At 36.1% G+C, this 17,642-nt stretch overlaps 1 protein-coding gene and 2 non-coding genes across 3 annotated transcripts; 1 reads left to right on the forward strand and 2 right to left on the reverse strand.

Moving 5' to 3' along the window:
- On the forward strand, positions 1–73 carry TRNAR-CCG (transfer RNA arginine (anticodon CCG)). Its single transcript has one exon. It is a non-coding gene; the product is annotated as a tRNA-Arg (tRNA).
- A 5,170-nt stretch (positions 74–5,243) lies between these two features.
- On the reverse strand, positions 5,244–8,862 carry LOC139862022 (uncharacterized). Its single transcript, XM_071850565.1, has 4 exons — positions 8,484–8,862; positions 6,653–8,388; positions 5,684–6,560; positions 5,244–5,607 (listed from the first exon to the last, which is right to left on the reverse strand). The coding sequence occupies exons 1-4, from the start codon at positions 8,557–8,559 to the stop codon at positions 5,435–5,437; spliced, it is 2,862 nt and encodes a 953-aa protein (XP_071706666.1). The 5' UTR covers positions 8,560–8,862; the 3' UTR covers positions 5,244–5,434.
- A 6,908-nt stretch (positions 8,863–15,770) lies between these two features.
- On the reverse strand, positions 15,771–15,877 carry LOC139865261 (small nucleolar RNA R71). The gene has a single exon (XR_011764783.1). It is a non-coding gene; the product is annotated as a small nucleolar RNA R71 (small nucleolar RNA).
- Positions 15,878–17,642: the final 1,765 nt, after the last annotated feature.

Here is a 17,642-nt window from a genome sequence, read left to right on the forward strand (position 1 = left end):
GATCGCGTGGCCTAATGGATAAGGCGCTCGCCTCCGGAGCGGGAGATTGTGGGTTCGAGTCCCACTGTGATCGGTTTACATTTTATGTTGTCCTTTTATTGAAAAAAACAAAATCACTCTTTGGGCCATAAATTAGGCCCTATGCTATATTGACTGCTTTCTTTAGCCCATGTTTGATAAGTGTTTTATTGGACCGAATTGTACTACGTAACAAAACTAATTCTTAAAGCTAATATGCCAAACCAGTTTGACCTTGATTTTCCTATTCCATATATGATAGGGATTATCACCAAAAAGCCTATTTTTAAAAAAAACTTGTTTGCGTGAGAGCTCATAAAAAAAAGTTTGACAATTTGCCCTCACAAGGAGCAAGATGCCTCTTGCTCCCTTGCGCCTTGCGACCTTAGCAAGGAGTAAGGTGCCTCTTGCTCCCTTGCTCCCAGGTGGACGCAAGGTGCATCTTGCTCCCTTGCTCCCAAGTGGAAGCAAGGACGCAAGGTGCCTCTTGCTTCCTTACTCCCAGGTGGAAGCAAGGACGCAAGGTGCATTTTGCTCCCTTGCTTCCACCTGGGAGCAAGGGAGCAAGAGACACCTTGCTCCCAGGTGGAAGCAAGGGAGCAAGAGGCACCTTGCGTCCTTGCTTTCACCTGGGAGCAAAGGAGCAAGAGGCACCTTGTTCCTTGCTCCTTGCTCTCAAGTGTGACTAAGGTCGCAAGGCGCAAGGGAGCAAGAGGCATCTTGCTCCTTGCGAGGGCAAATTGTCAAATTTTTTTTTTTTCATGGGCTCTCACGCAAACAAGTTAAAAAAAGGGCTTTTTGATGATAATCCCTATATGATACTTGCTCATAAACCAAATACGTAAATTATATTATATTATATTATATTATATTATATTATATTATACCTATACACTATTAGTAGACCGAATTTTTGCCGTTTTAGCTTTAGCGGATCGTTGTTTTGAGTTTGCGTTCACACTACAAACGGTCCTTCAACTTCCGTTCAAGTTATACAACCTCTCAACTTTACACTTTTTCAGGGGTAGAAAGTGTAAATATATATATTTATTAAAATAAAGAAATAATTGTGCCGTTGGTCCTTCCATTTTACCCCAAAAAGCTAACAGCGTCCCTCAAGTTTTTTTTTTGGCTTTCAGCGTCCCTCTATTATCACATTTTTTGATTACGCGTTCCTCCGTCAACTTTCTGTTAAAAAGTCAGTTAAATCATGCCATGTGCCTTGCATGTGAGGGTAAATTCGACTTTTTACTCTTTTCTTCACTAAAATCGAGGGACCACCGGCCCAAAAAAATAAAAAATCTTATAATATATATATATATATATATTTTTTTTATCTCTCTATATATTTTTTAGTAAATTATCCTTTCCATCAACGGAGTATATCATTTACTTTACTTTTTTATTTTCAAAATACCCACCCTCTTTCTTTCTTCCCCCAAAATAATCTCTTTCACATTCATCCATTGTTAAATTAACAGAGCTTTTGAAAATAAGTCGTTAGAATCGTATGATTAGAGGGTGCTTGTATGCTAACGAATTTTTATCAGTTCATTGAGAGTATGATTTATATGCAATTTCACAGTTATATTTTGAATTATCTTCATCTTCATTAGTAGCTTTGAGTGATACATATTACTTCTTAATTTCTCCTGACACGAGGTTAGGATGAATTGTAATGATTGTTGTATTAAATTGGTTAATGATCCGCCAATGGGGCTAATATCAAAACTTCGCATGACATTCTTAAAAAAAATTTAAGATAATAATCACTTGCATGGTTTCGAGGAGACCCGGGTTCGAGTCTCACCAGGGGGTTTTCCCCACCTGCCCGTTTGGATGGTGGCGGTTTCCTCCTAGAACGTGCGATGTGCGATCTAACCACTAACCGTGCGATATAACTAACATGCCGTTCAAAAAAAAAAAAAAAAAAAAAAAAATTGGTTAATGATCCAAAAGTGTTAAAAAAATTGAAGCCGAATGGATATTACAATAAAGTCATATATTTACGGGATGATTCATCCCATGTTAGGTAAATTAATAAATTCACATACTTTATCATGATAACACTTTAATTCAGGAAAAATGTTATTGTAAAATCTAACATGGGGTAATGGACAGGGGCGGATCTATTAAGGTGCAAACGGGGTCACCCGCCCCCAATGAACTTGAAACTTTTAGTGTATATGTTTTAGTGAATTTAGTGTGATTAAATGTAAATTCGTTATTTGACCCCAGTACTTTTGTTGTTAAACTCATTAATCAAGCTTTTATAAAAGAAAAAGGAGAAAAAATAAGTGCAGATCGTATTTCATGGAAGTAAATTGGAAATAAAAGGGTTTTGGTAAAGTTAATTGAGTTGCAGGAAAATTTTGGGGGAGACGACATCATGCCCCACTTTCTTTATAATATTTGATATTTTTTTAAAGTCCTTTCTATTGTCTAAAATTTTAATTTATAAATTAAAAATATATAAATTATAAGAATTTTTGAAGCGGTGGTCCCTCAATTTTAGTGAAGAAAAGAGTAAAAAGACGAATTTACCCTCACATGCAAGGCACATGACATGACTTAACGGACTTTTTTAACAGAAAGTTAACGGAGGAACGCGTAGTCAAAAAATGTGATAATAGAGGGACGCTGAAAGCCAAAAAAAACTTGAGGGACGCTGTTAGCTTTTTGGGATAAAATGGAGGGACCAACAGCACAATTATTTCTAAAATAAAAGAAACTTACTCCACGCGAATTTATAACGGGCCCTATCTTCTCACTCGGTGCGAGTTAAATTTTTCCGAGACCACCGTTCGACTCGAAAAAATCTCACGAATCCAACGGGACTAACTATACGTGAAACGGACATCGTTTAAAAAACACTAAATAACGGGCCATATATTCTCGCTCGGTGCGAGTTAAATTTTTCCGAGACCACCGTTCAACTCGAAATAATTTTACGAACACAACACGACTAACTATACGCGAAACGGACACTGTTGAAAAAAACTAAATATTTCGGGTTATATTACATACATGTACATACACGTCCAACAAACAACTCAACCTACTATATATATTAGGTACCAAACAACGTATATCCAAATTCGACGACGCGTCGAATACAACCACAGCAACGCTTGGTCGAATTTTTTTTCTAGTTTCTTACTAAAGAGGTATCTTTTACTTAGGTAATATAGAGTTCAGTTACTATTAAATCGAAAAGTTTCCAATAGTTTACTATGAGTTGTAATTCTTTGCATCCATTAATTTGCTTGAAATCCAATTGACCAATAAAAGCGCGACATGTGGCGCGAAAATCACATGTTGATTGTTTTTTTTTAATTTTTTTTCTCGAATTTTTTTTTACATTCACATGTGATTCTGCATGTCAATCACATGTGATTGTAAATCCAATCAAATGTGATTATGCATTTCAATCACATGTAATTGTAAACCCAATCACATGTAATTATGCATGTTAAATCCAATCACATGTGATTGTATAATTCAATCACATTTGATTGTGCATATTGTAAAATTATTTTTTCAAAAAAATAAATTTTAATTTTTTTTCATAAAAACTTTTTTTTGAATTTTTTTCCAATCACATGTGATTTTCGCGTCATATGTCGCGCTCTCATTGATCGCTTGAATCTCAACTTAATTTATGAATTCAAATGAATATTAATTAGTTTACTATATATGTTAATTTTTTAAACTATCTTTCTTCTTGAAAAGAAACTATAAATTCTAAATGTTTACACATAAAAGATAGGTGCTTGGTTCCAATTTCCATATAGGCATGCTACACTTAACTAAAATTATACGGAGTAATTGAATTGAATTTTTAATAGATAGATAGGAGTCAACGTTACTAATTTTCATATTTGGTTATTACAAAAAATAATAATTTACTTAATGGGATAAAACCAAGAAGGAAAAAACTAGATAAAAAAAAAAGATTCATAATTACAAACTCCAAGTTTTAAGGGGTGATATTTCCTTAGACTACTCTCCACCTTCACACTACTTTTACAACCACACTTTGCTAGATCAGCGCCACATCAACAATTTCTTTTTTCACATTATCAACCACATTCACTAACAACCATCACACAAATCACATGGACCACACTTCAATATTTTATATATTTATTATTATTTTTATAATTATATTTTATAATTTTAAAATGTTTTTTTTAATTTGACCGAAATAAAATTTTAATAAAATAAAGAACATTCATTAAACTAAAAAACACACATTACATTAAAAAAAGTACAAACAATAATAAAAAAGACTTTTTTGCTCAGTTGGTCCCTCTATTATACCCCAAATCGCTGGTTTGGTCCCTCAGTTTTTAATTTGGCAATCAGAGTCCCTTTATTATTTTAATTTTGCAATTGGAGTCCCTCCGTCAACTGGACATCCAAATCGAACGTTAACTATCATCATGTGAGTTACACGTGATGGGTATTATCGGAATTAAATTTTTTTTTTTTGGTATTTAATAACGCCAACGGGTAAGGTCTCCACTTTCATCCTCCGCTTTTCACTCTCTTCTCACTTGAAACCCTAATTCATTTACATAACGTATTAATCAGAAATTGGAGCTACAAATCGATAACAATGGAATGCTGGTGTGGTCGACCTTGTGTAATTCGAATATCTGGCACTGAATCTAACCCTGGACGTCGATTCTATACATGTGAAAAAAAGGTAAGATTGTTTATGTTGTTTCGAATTTTATGAAATAATTAACAAGATGTTAGCATTTCCTGTTTATGTTGTTGCTCAGATCACTAGGTGCGACTTCTTTGCTTGGTATGATCCTCCAAATACAATCAATGCCCTAGCTACACTTATGAATGCCAAAATGGAAGTGGATGAAAAGCTCAAAGATGCAGAAAAAAGAGGGACGAATTGGAAGATGATGTGTATATTTAGCTGGATTGTGTTTGGTATTTATTTTTTTAGTCATTGAAATTGTGGTGTATGTATGATGTACTTTGTAAAATGGTAATGGTAATGGAATGAAGGTTGTTTTGTTAAATTTTGCATCTGTTTTATATGTGTATCAGTAACCTTACAACACAAGACAATGACTCCAAGTGTAGACAATAAATTGTAACCAAAGTCATACAGTGTAACCAAAAACACAAGACAATACATTGTAACTAAAGTGAAATGACAAACATACAGACAATACATTGTAACTAAAGTGAAATGACAAACATACAAGCATTACCAAATGTCATAGATTCCAAAAGTCAACATAAGTACGTAGTACCAGTTACCAAATGTGCTTAAACTTACCAAAAGACAACAACACACCTTAATAAAATACAAACATTGTACCAAGTCACATAACAAGTTTTAAGTAGACATAAAACACATGATTAAAACACAAACCACCACCAACATTCACTTCTTCTTCTTCCCTTTTCCAACTACCATTGTCTTCTTTGAAGATAGCTTAACTTTCACTGTCTTTTTTGTCCACTTGTTATCCACATTCCCACTTCTTTTCTTCTCACCTGTACAAGTACTCTTATTGTGTCCATAAGTACCACATGTGCCACACTTCTTTAGCTTGCCTATAAATATTAACAAAATAAATACCATATTAATTGAAATGGTACTAGATGTAATTAATAAATAAAATGAGCATACCTTTTGAGCTAAGTTTACCACTATCACCAATGACATCAACTTCATTTTTGGACAACCTTCTTTTCTTTTTTGGACGACCAGGTGTGGAAATAGTCTTTGGTGATACCAGAGTGAACATGCCTTCTGCCTTTGGCCATAAGCTTCTCCCATTCAATGGCTCAATGGTGTATTGGTAAGTTTTGATCCATGTATCTAACAAATACACTGGATGAACCCATGTTTCTGGTTCACCAGTTTCCAAACCATTTTCACTCATGTTATAAAACACTGCAATTGCATGCTTACAAGGTATCCCTGTTAGTTCCCACTTTCTACAAGCACATGATCTAGTCTCCATATCCACAACATATTGATTAACTTTTCCACTCACTTGGTACCTTTGATCTCCACCCCATAAGACAGTACACTGGTGAGCCTCAGATTTGATTTTGTCAAACAATTTGGTGGCTGCAGGTGTTAAAGGGCCATTAGTCTTGGAAATGTTTTTCTTTACATTAACAATTCTCTTCATGCAATACTCTCGGATGTATTCTAAAGCTGTAACTATGGGTTTGTCACGTGCATCAACTAACCATCTGTTGAAACACTCACACATGTTACTGAGCAACACATCTGATACAGCCCTTCCTGTAAAATGACTCCTTGCCCACTGATGGGCAGGAATTTTAGCTAACCAAACAAAAGCTTCATTATCAAACTCCTTCAATTGTTGCATAGCCTGCTCAAACTCAGGAACTGTTGTTACACTAGCACATCTCCACAAGTGATTCTTATAAGCAACACCCCTGAAATCCCCTTTCATATTCCCATGAATATGTCTAAGGCAATGTCTATGCTCAGCACAAGGAAACACATTTGTAACAGCTTGTATTAAACCCTAACAGCATAAAACAATAAAAGTTAAAGTAACTAACCATTAACAAATGTAATGTAATTAAATTAAATATGAATTAAACAAGTAATTTTTACCTTTTGCCTGTCACTGATAAAAGTAAAGTTAGAATTGGTAGACAAGTCAAGATCTTGACCCAAGCACTCTAAGAACCAAGTCCAGGATGAACCACACTCTTGTTCAACAATGGCATATGCTACAGGATATATGCCATTGTTTGAATCAACCCCTACAGCACTCAAAATACAACCAGTTGCAGGTTGTTTCATAAAAGCACCATCCAACCCAAGTAGATCTCTACCTATTGCTTTAAAACCCTTCTTCAATGGTCCCAAACAAATGTAAATTCTCTTGAAAACCCTAGTTTCAGACTTTAGGGTTCCTGGCTCAACCTCAAACTTAACAGTAGTATCAACATTACCTCTCTTTAATTCACAAACATAATCTCTGAGCTCAGCATACTGAGATTTATAATCCCCTTGAATCATCTTTGTTGCCTTTCTCACAGCACGATATGCTTTATGCTCACTGATGATTAATTCAGTTTCTGTTTCCAAATATGATCTGACAGCTTTAATTGGTATCTTTGGATTCTTTTGAATTTGAGGTACCAACCGATTTGATAAAAATTGGTAAGTGCAGAATTTTAGTATTCTTGCAGGTTGACATTCATGTTGGTGTCTGTAGGTTCTAACCTCCCATTCTTCACTATCTTTTTCTTTGGATACCAACAACACCCACTCACAAACAATGTGTAATTCCCTTTTTGCCCATTTGTTAGTCTTCCCACTACAAGATTCCCCTGCTTTTTTAATTTGACTAGTCACTTTCTCTTTACTCTTCCCAACTACACCACCTTTAACTCTTAATTTACTGGGCCCCACATCACATTTTGTCTTCTTTGACAAATCACTTTGACTAACTATCTCACCACCTTTTGAATTTATACACAACCCTTCACATTTAACCCTAATTCTTCTTTTGTCATTCTTAACAATAACTAGCTTTCTCCTAGTTTCAATAGCATGCATTCTCACAGCTTGCCTAACCTCTGATTTACTTTCAAACTTTTGTCCAAGATAGAAGATAGTTTTTCCCACTTGAACACTACCTTCAACCTCCTTTTTATGATTACGAATTCTCTTCTTCCTTACCCCTTCTTCATCACTTTGAGAATCATAGCTTTCAAAACCATCATTGTTCAACACTTCCAATTCTGTACCCTCAATATTGACCTCATCATCTTCAAATGAGTTACAGCCATTTCCCATAAACTCTACATTCTTATCAATGTTAAAATTAAAATCTTTCATCTCTACATGAACATCCAAAATCTCATTTTCATCATCAACAATGTAATCACTATCCTCAGAGTCACTACCTTCACTGTTATCACCCTCTACTAAGCTCCCATCACTGTGAACACCACCAACTACTAAGTTATCATTATTAATTTGTTCTGACCATAACCTCTTCCCTTTCATATCCTCATGTTCAGCATACACATCAATTTGCCTATAAATCACATCACCATCTTCTAGACAACTAAGCAAATAGTCCCTATGTTCATTATCATTTAAAAGATTTAACCCAGTATCCATGTTTGTATTGGGTTTAAGAAAACGATATACCACAGACCTGGTGGGATCATAACCTAATTCTTGCATGACTGAATCCAGTTGTCCTAAACAAAACTTTTCAATGTCAAAACAATCAATGTAATCAATTTTACCTTCTGTGTACACAACTTCACTACCCATTCTAAAATATCCACCATGATGTAACACAATCGTGAACAAATCAGGGTATACATCTGAAAAATGTGTAAAAAATTAAAGTTAACAAAACAATTACCTAATAATATTTAGGGTTCCACAGAATTATGAGCTTTGGGTGCATAAAACATACCGTATAATTGGTCGATAGCCTTTTGATCAGTTTCTGATGTACGAATAGTCCATGAATCATCCATTGAATCATCCATTGATAATCAATTTTGCTTTTAGGTTTTACTTCGTGGTTAACACTATTTGGAGGGATGAGTGTGAAAATCGGTGGATAATAGTGGGGGACCATACCCGTTTGGGTTTATTCAGTACCAAGAATTAAAATTAATTCCGATATTACCCATCACGTGTAACTCACGTGATGGGAGTTAACGTTCGATTTGGATGTCCGTTAGACGGAAGACTCCAATTGCAAAATTAAAATAATAAAGGGACTCTGATTGCCAAATTAAAAACTGAGGGACCAAACCAGCGATTTGGGGTATAATAGAGGGACCAACTGAGCAAAAAAGTCAATAAAAAAACAATACAAATTAAAAGCTAGAAGTCTAAACGAAATAATTTATTCTTCATCGCCGTCGGACTTGTACTCCATAGCGTATTTCTTGGCGAGCTTGTTACAATAATTCATGACCAAACCATATTGTTCCGGAGAAATGTCGGTCGAAACCGGTTGAGATAAAAGCCTTAAACCATCAAATTTCGCATGCGTTTGTGCTTCCTTTAGTAACTCCTCCATAGTCAGTCGTGTAGCAGTCGCCGAATCAATAACACGAGCTCGAGCATCCTCCGAAGATATCCGAGAAGCCGCATCTGAAGAACCAGAACTTCTAGCACTTTTTGAACTATCCCGACCTCGAGGACGACAGATAAGATCTCCTCGGAATAAAGGCTCCACACTTGGTGCACTCGTGTTCGATGTCAGTGTCGGGTCGGGATCTTCGAGACTAATTGGCTCGGGTTGGGGGCGTTTGTTATTGAAACCTTCATAAGCAAAAAATTAAGGACACTCTTTTAAACTTCCCCAAGCTTCTTCATAAATAAATGACCCATTTTTATTTTGCAATTTGAAGCATTTTTCGCATGTTTCATAATATCCGCGACCGAGTGTCCACTTTGCCAATGTTTTGCAAGCTTTTTGTAAATTGCAATGAAGATATTGATGTCTTTACACATCTTACTCCATTTTCCCGTTAATTGATCTTGTCGGCGAGGCTCACGAACCAAAGTGTTGTACTCCGCTCGGACGGTGGACCAAAATGTAGCTGTCGTTTGCGAGTTCCCGACAATGTTGTTTTCAGAAACTCGTTCCCAACACTCCGCTAAAATTCGGCTTTCTTCTTCGGAACTACGATATTGTGTTGATCGCTATCTTGAAGTAACGAATTCCACATATCAACATCGACATTGTTTGAAGGTTTTCGGTTGGTTGTTTTTGCTTTTGTTTGAGGATTTTTTTTTTTTTTGGAAGACATTTTGAATTGAAGTGTTTGAGATTTAAGTGATGGAGTGTTTGAGATAGTGTAAATGTGAATGGTGTTTGTAGTGTTGAATGAGAGAGTGTATATATAGGAAATAAATTAGTATTAATTAAAAAAGAAAAAAAAAGCCGTTACAGCCCAACGTATTTTTAATTTTCATATATTTTTTTTATTTCTTTTAAATCATAAAAGCCCGTCGTCTAAACCATCGTTGCAAAGCATTTCAGATCACGACCACTCAACGACGGCCACAACCACATGCGCTAGTAACGGCACCGTTCGATCGACGGCCCAACGGCGCCCTATCGACGCGCCCGTTGCTAGTAGTCTTAGTAGCAAAGTTCTCCCTTTTTCGGTGAAATTTGGATGAAAATGCTAGAGTGAAAATTATACACAATTTTCCTCTTACTTTTTTCTCTTTTATCCCTTTAGATCAATCCCAACGGGCCTCGCCCTCACTCTGTCATCTGCTCCGCCCTCGAGGGCGCCGATGGCATTCATCCCGCTCTCGGCTGCCCTCGTTTCTCTCTCCTCGGTCCGTGCTATAGTTTTTCATGTGTGTGCAGTTTTGAGGACGTTACCAAAATGAATTTTTTGATTTTTGTTTATTTTTCAAACGGCTATATAGCCGTTGGTGTTTTTATTTTATTTTCCAACCCCCAATATATATACCTCTATACCATTTATACTATCACATCAAAAAATCTCTACTTTTATATCACAATTTTTATTCTATTTCATTAATATAAAAAAAATGCCTAAAAAGCGTATGGATAATCTTTCGAAAGATGCGTTGGCAATTGCGAGTTCGGATTTCAATATTGTCGCACTCGATCTACTTGATATCATAGATGTAGACGAAGAGGAAGAAATCGTTCAACCAATTACAAGGGCGCCTAGAAGATTTATTCATAGAGACCGAGAGGGAACCGCGATGCGTTTATGGAATGATTATTTCTCCGAGAATCCCATTTTCCCCGGAGATTATTTTCGTCGTCGTTATAGGATGAGTCGGCCATTGTTTATACGCATATGCCAAGGTATAATGAATTACTCTCAAGAACCTATTCCCGATTATTTTTTATATTTTCGTCAAAAGCGGGATGCTACCGGGTTGTTAGGTTTTAATGTTTTCCAAAAATGTACATCCGCGATACGACAATTAGCATACGGTACTACACCTGATGCTTTTGACGAGTACTTACATAAGGGCCAACAAACATCATACGACTCTTTGAATACTTTTTTAAAAGTGTGATTCACTTGTACGGTTCGGAGTATTTGAGAAAACCGACTCTACAAGACGTAGAAGGTCTTGTATCCGCATATGCGGAATTACATGGTTTTCTGGGAATGTTGGGTAGTCTAGATTGTATGCATTGGGCATGAAAAAATTGCCCAAATAAATATAAAGGTCATTATGCTAGAGGCGATCATGGCTAACCAACAATCCTGTTAGAAGCAGTGGCATCTTATGATTTATGAATTTGGCACGCTTACTTTAGACCCGCTGGTTCAAACAACGACATCAATATCCTTAATCAATCTGATTTATTTAACGAGTTACTTCAAGACACAGCTCCACCGTGTAATTTTTCGGTTAGTGAGTGTAACTTCAATAAAGGTTACTACCTAACATGGGATATATCCTGATTGAACGACATTAGTTAAGTCTTTCAAAAGTCCCCCTGACCCTAAATCAACAAAATTTAAAAAGTATCAAGAATATGCTCGGAAAGATATTGAACGGGCATTTGGTGTGCTTCAAGGTCGATGGCAAATAATAAAAAACCCGTGCCGACAATTCTATGTCGAAAGAATTCGAAGAATTATGCGCGCTTGTGTTATATTGCATAATATGTTCACCGAAGACAACGGACGCGCAATGTGTACACTTGAAGATAATTACAAGTCGGCTCGTTGTCTAAGACGCTCAATCGAGGAAAGGGTTCAAGCGCACATGCGCATTAATAAAGAATTGCGAGATTCGTACATTCATCATCTACTACGACAAAAGCTCATCGAACACATTTAGAATATTCCGGCTAATTTTCGTGTTCGGCACGTTCCACATGCCCGGGCCGCTCCAGAAGCTGGAACTTCCAACACCGCCGAAGATGTTGAAGAAAACGAGGAAGAAAGCGAGGATGAAAATGAAAATGAAGACGTGGACTTGGACGAAGATCATTGTGACACATAGTTTCATAGTTTTTAGTTTATGTTTTAGTTAATGTAACTTTTGATTATGTCTTTTTTTTATAAATAAATGTAACCGTATTAATGTTATTTAATAAAAGTGTTGTTCAAAAAAATATATTTGAAAAAATAGATGTTAATAATTATATCCGAAATAATAATAATAATAATAATAATAATAATAATAATAATAATAATAATAATAATAATAATAATAATAATGTGGGGCCATGTGATGGGGAGGAAGGATGTCATGGTTGGTAGTGATGTGTGATGGGGAGGTAGTGAAAAATTAACGGAGAGAGAAAGCTGATGTGGCGCTGATGTGGCTGTGTGTCCTGGGAGGAAGCACGTCATGGTTGTGAATGGTCTTATAATAACTCAAAAACACCATTTTTTTTATTTTTTTACCAATTCATTTATTTTCTTCCCAAAATAAAACTTTGAAACAGAGGCTAATGTGTATTTAACAACGAAACTTATAGAATTTACGAGAATTAAAGTTTATTTTTTCAATCAGCGTAAGCTAAGATATTTTTTTGACGATAATATAAAATAATACGCTCTAAAAAAAGAAGCTATTTGAATTATTATATAATAAGCTCTTAGTTATGATATAAATAACCTTCTATATAAGTATTTATCTTGTGTTTTATTGTCTTTTCAGATCATTCTATCTTCCAGCTACTTGGTCGTATATTTAAAAAAGATATTAACTTATGGCTTTCATCTTCAAATGGGCTCAATCAAATATAAAATATTATACATATAACACAAACAAATACGGAGTATTATTTAAAAAGAAGGTTGGAAAAAATGACTTTAAAAAGTCAAAACATGATAATTATAATTGGATTGATGAAGTGTAGACATGTAGTGCTTAGCGGAAATGTGAAGACATAACAATGTGTAGTGTTGGGAGAAATGTGAAGACGTAACGATGTGTAGTGTGGGGGAAATTGTGAAGATGTGACAATGTTGTGAGAAATGAGTTTGTATAATATGATGATGTTGTCAAAGAGTGTTTATGTAGGAGATATGATAAAATATGATTCATAATCGTAGTTAAGTATTGAATTGAAAAATTAAGTTAAACTGCTAATCAAAAAGACCAATTAATTTCAACTAAAATATGTCGTGCAAAGTGTTGTGGCATGTTGAACGCCCAACGCCATTCACAATACCCCGTAACAAGAAGTGTTGTGCTAAAAGTAGAACGCTATTTTTTGCACTGTAATGAATGGTAACATGATGGTGTAGTAACATAATTAGCATGGTCCATGGAAGGTAGTTGATATCGCTCTATTTATATATGTTTTATTTCGCGATATCTACCTCACTTTGTTCGATTTTCGACTATCTCAGGGCCTATTTTGTGTGATATTGAGCTAATTGGTAAATTGAGGGCTAAGGAGTTGATTTGGTGTAAAATTAGCTAAGGAATTGAAAAGTGCAAAATCAGCATCAAAAGCGTCGCTCCTCATCCTAGAGCTTCGCTCATGTGGAGCAAAAGCGCTGCACCTACTAAAAAAATGACGTTCTCATGCACATTTCAACTCCATTCTTCATCAGTGAGCAAAAGCGCCGTTCCTACAGCAAAAGCGCCGCTTCTATCCGGTCTAAAGCGTCGCTCCTACAACAAAAGCGTCGTCCCTGATTCGAGCCAAAAGCGCTGTTCTTGATAAAAAGCGCCGCTCCTCATTAAAGCCAAAAGCGCCGCTCCCGAGTCAAAAGCGGTGCTCCTGTCGCTGTTTCAGCCCAGATTTACAGCGCTATAAAAGGAACGAGATTAGGTCATTTTCTTATGCATCTTTAGAGAGCAGCTGCTTAGGGTCCAAATTTCACACAGAAAACCCTAATTTCATCATCCATTGGTGTTTAATGGAGGATTCAAGGAAGTTTGCTCAAGATGCATCATTATTTAGCTTAGATCTTCATCTTCTTTATATTTTGGGTTGTAATCTTTACTTTACTTTACCTATTTTGCATTGATTACTTGTAATAGCTTGAAGATGATGATTGTTTATGTTTCTTTGATTATTATTAGTTTGATCTTAGCCATGATTGGCTAAATCCTTTGTGTTTGCTTATCTATGAATCTCTAATGCTAGTGTTTGCCCCAAATCAATTGAATATTGTTGTTTGAATGAATTACATGATCATGTGTTGTTGAGTTAGCTAAAGAGCCATTGCTATGAGTTTGTTTTAGGCTTGACTTTGATTACATATGTTAAGTAGCTCTCTTAATGATTTGAGAAGTGAATCAATGTGTGCTTGAACACCTTTGGTGATCTAGACAACTAGCTAGGGAATTGCAAGTGATTGTGTTCTTGATCTAGGTTGGTTTTCAATTGGCCTTTAGTCAACATAGTAGTGCCGATTATCTTAAGTGATTTCGATAGTTGGGGGTTTTAAGTGATTTCAACCCAAGCTTAATCTTAATGACCAGTTCATGCTTAACTCGATCTTAGGATACAATGCTTATGTGAATTCGCGGAGTGTCATTTGATTTGAGGTTTAGAAGTAATTCTAAACATTTAATAGTTCAATAAATTATGAGATAGCAAAATAGGCAAAACGGGGCAAGCCAAGCATAGAGAGGATTAGATAAGTGAACACTTCTTAGTTAATTTGATTTAAGTCTTAATACTTTGCTACTTGTTTCTTGCTACTAGTTTACTCGTTTAGTTTAAGTTTGTTTAATATAACAAGTTTTAGTTTTTAGTTAATATCAATCGAAACCCCCCAATCCAAACAACTTCTAGGACAATCGATAGTTTCAAACACTTGACTTAGACCGCTCCCTTGAGACGAACTTGATAAGAATACTTATATTGAAGTGCTATAATAACCGGGTTCTAAGTGCTCGTTAGTTATGTGTGCTTATTTGTTAGTGTTTGAATCATATATAAATTTAGAGGGTAAAAGTTAAGCATCGCACTAAACACCATCACTTTCTTGGTGCCGTTGCCGGGGAGCGGTTAGCCTAGTTAGGTGTTTGGTTTAAACTTTTGATTGTTTGATCCTTTTGAAGGGTTTACACTTACGGAAGTTACTTTTCGCATTTTATATATTATTTTTGTTTGGAAAAACCGCTTGTGTTTGTGTTGTGATTGAAGGATAGGTGCCTTTGGTGTATGAAAACAACGTCTTACAAGGATCAAGAGTTCAAACATCAATTCTCCGATCTGGAAAAACACGTGCACGGGGTTTATAATCGTAGAGAAGCAAGGGTATTAAGAAAGAATTTTGAAGCTTTGCCATTTTATTTAGAAGATATGGATCCTAACGGTCAACCGATTCTCAATGAAGAGGCCAATCCTAATGGTCCTCCGGTTAATCAAAAGTTTTTGAATGATCCGAACGACACACCAATGTGGAATGCTAGATTGGTTGCACCAACGTTGATAGCACCGGCTATTACCAAACCACCAATTGAAGCGGATAATTAGAAGATCGAGGGTAACTTTTTCACGTTGATCAAGGATACATACTTTCATGGGTTGATAGATGAGAATCCGTTTGAACACATTCAACACTTTAATGATCTTTGTGATATTTACAAAACCAAAAACGTCACCGATGACGCTTTTAAGTTAAGGGCATTCCTCTTTACACTTCAAGGAGACGCAAAAGCTTGGATGAGAAGTTTACCATCCGATTCCATAAGCTCTTTTCAAGAATTAACAAATGAGTTTATCAATCACTTCTTCCCACCGTCAAAAGTAGAGCGACTTAGAATAGAGATTAATGGGTTCACCCAACGTGGTGATGAGAGTTTGTATGATGCATGGGTACGATTCAAGAAGCTACTAAGAGCTTACCCGCCGCATGGTTTGACGAAGAAGGAGTACATCAATACATTTTATCGGGGTTGTAATACATTAACAAAGCAATATCTTGATTCTTCATCCGGTGGGGTATTTATGTATAAATCACCAAATGCGGCCGAAGTTTTGTTAGAAGATATCTCGGTCAACACTTATGAATGGGCACCTTCACCGCGAGATTTGACAAGGAAAAGTGTAGCACAAGTTGAGAGTAATAATGGGCAAGTGACGCTTGCAAGCTTGAACAATCAATTTCAAACATTTGGGAAAGAGTTGAGAAAAGTTCAACGAACGGTAGTTGCAATGCAAGTAGGTTGTCAACGATGCGAGGGTCCACATCTCATAAAGAATTGTCCTCAAATTACTCAATGCAATAATATTGATCTAGATGATATTCCCATGAATTCGGATGCTCATGTGAACTATGTGAGTAATCAAAACTATCAACGGGGAGGAACATCTAATCAAAGCTACTACAATCATAATAAAAAATAAGTGTCATTCAACAACCAAACCAATACATCACCCGGATTCACAAACCAAAACCGAAACCAAGGATATAACAACAACTACAACCAAAACCGAAACAACTTCCATTACTAAAACCAACAACCTTATAATAACCAACCTTATAACAACCAAGCCAATTCGAATTATTAAAATAACCAAGGTTATAGTCAAGCACAAAATAACCAAGGTTACAATCAACAACCTCAACAAAACATTTAACAATCCGAACCTACAAAGAGCTTGGAAGAAATCATGCAAAACTACTTCAAGAAGGCGGAATCAACCGAAGCTTTCCTAACAAAAGAAAATTAACTTTTGAAGAAACAAATCCGAAGCCAACAAGCCTCATTCCAAAACCTTGAGGGCACCGTTGGGAGACTTTCAAATCTAGTTGCTGAAAGAGCACAAGGAACTTTACCTTCAAACACACAAGTTAATCCACACAACAATCGAAACAACCAACACAACCACCAAAACAATACGAGAGTTATTACTATTGATAACAACACCACCAACCCGAACCCAACTCAAGCGAGTTCATCAAATCCCAACAATACTTATGCTCAAGTGAACTCAATTGATTCAACCAAAGAGGATCAACACGAATATCCTCAAGTTTTCGCATTAGACGTTGAAGGAGAAAAGTTTGATTTCGATGAAGCATTGGGAATTGATACTATAGATTATGGAGTATTCAAGTTTTCGGAGGATTCGAACGAAGAAACATTCATTCCCTATCAAGTTAAAAGTGTAATGTCCATGGAGGCTACCAAGTCGACATGCAGGGAGTTAAAGGGTGATTTTGAGCGAATTAAGTTGGGAAATGTTGAAAAAGAGTTAAAGGTGGAAACTTTATTGAATGCAAAGGAGCAAAAGAACGAGGTCGAGGTTCTTGTGAAATCAACCAAGGAGAAAAATGAGACACTGGTCTCACATCCTCAATCATTACCTCCTACACATCTAAAGAATGTGGATTGTAAGTCAACTTTAATCGACAATGAAAACATTTATGTTAAACTCCCTTTGGCGGAGGTGCTTGAGAATATACCAACTATGGGAAATTTTTGAAGACACTCATGGCTAAAAAGGGAGATATTGAGTAAGCATCCACCGCTTTCTTGAAAAAGGAGTGTGATGGTATTTTGAAGAAATGTAACCTACAATCGAAAATGGGTGATCCCGAACCTTTCCTTATACCATGTAATGTGAACGGGTCGGAGATGCTTACATCTTTAGCCGACTCGGGGGCAAGTATCAACTTCA

The sequence above is a fragment of the Rutidosis leptorrhynchoides genome, chromosome 8 (assembly GCF_046630445.1).
Source record: "Rutidosis leptorrhynchoides isolate AG116_Rl617_1_P2 chromosome 8, CSIRO_AGI_Rlap_v1, whole genome shotgun sequence".
In the NCBI taxonomy this organism is placed as follows: Eukaryota; Viridiplantae; Streptophyta; class Magnoliopsida; order Asterales; family Asteraceae; genus Rutidosis; species Rutidosis leptorrhynchoides.

What these genes read in the sequence shown, in the direction of transcription:
- LOC139862022 (XM_071850565.1), bottom strand. Translation starts at nt 8,559, where the DNA reads ATGGATGATTCAATGGATGATTCATGGACTATTCGTACATCAGAAACT. An exon ending in GGCTATCGACCAATTATACG is followed by an intron (nt 8,389 to 8,483) that starts GTATGTTTTATG and finishes CACATTTTTCAG; the next exon opens with ATGTATACCCTGATTTGTTC. An exon ending in TGGTAAACTTAGCTCAAAAG is followed by an intron (nt 5,608 to 5,683) that starts GTATGCTCATTT and finishes TAATATTTATAG; the next exon opens with GCAAGCTAAAGAAGTGTGGC.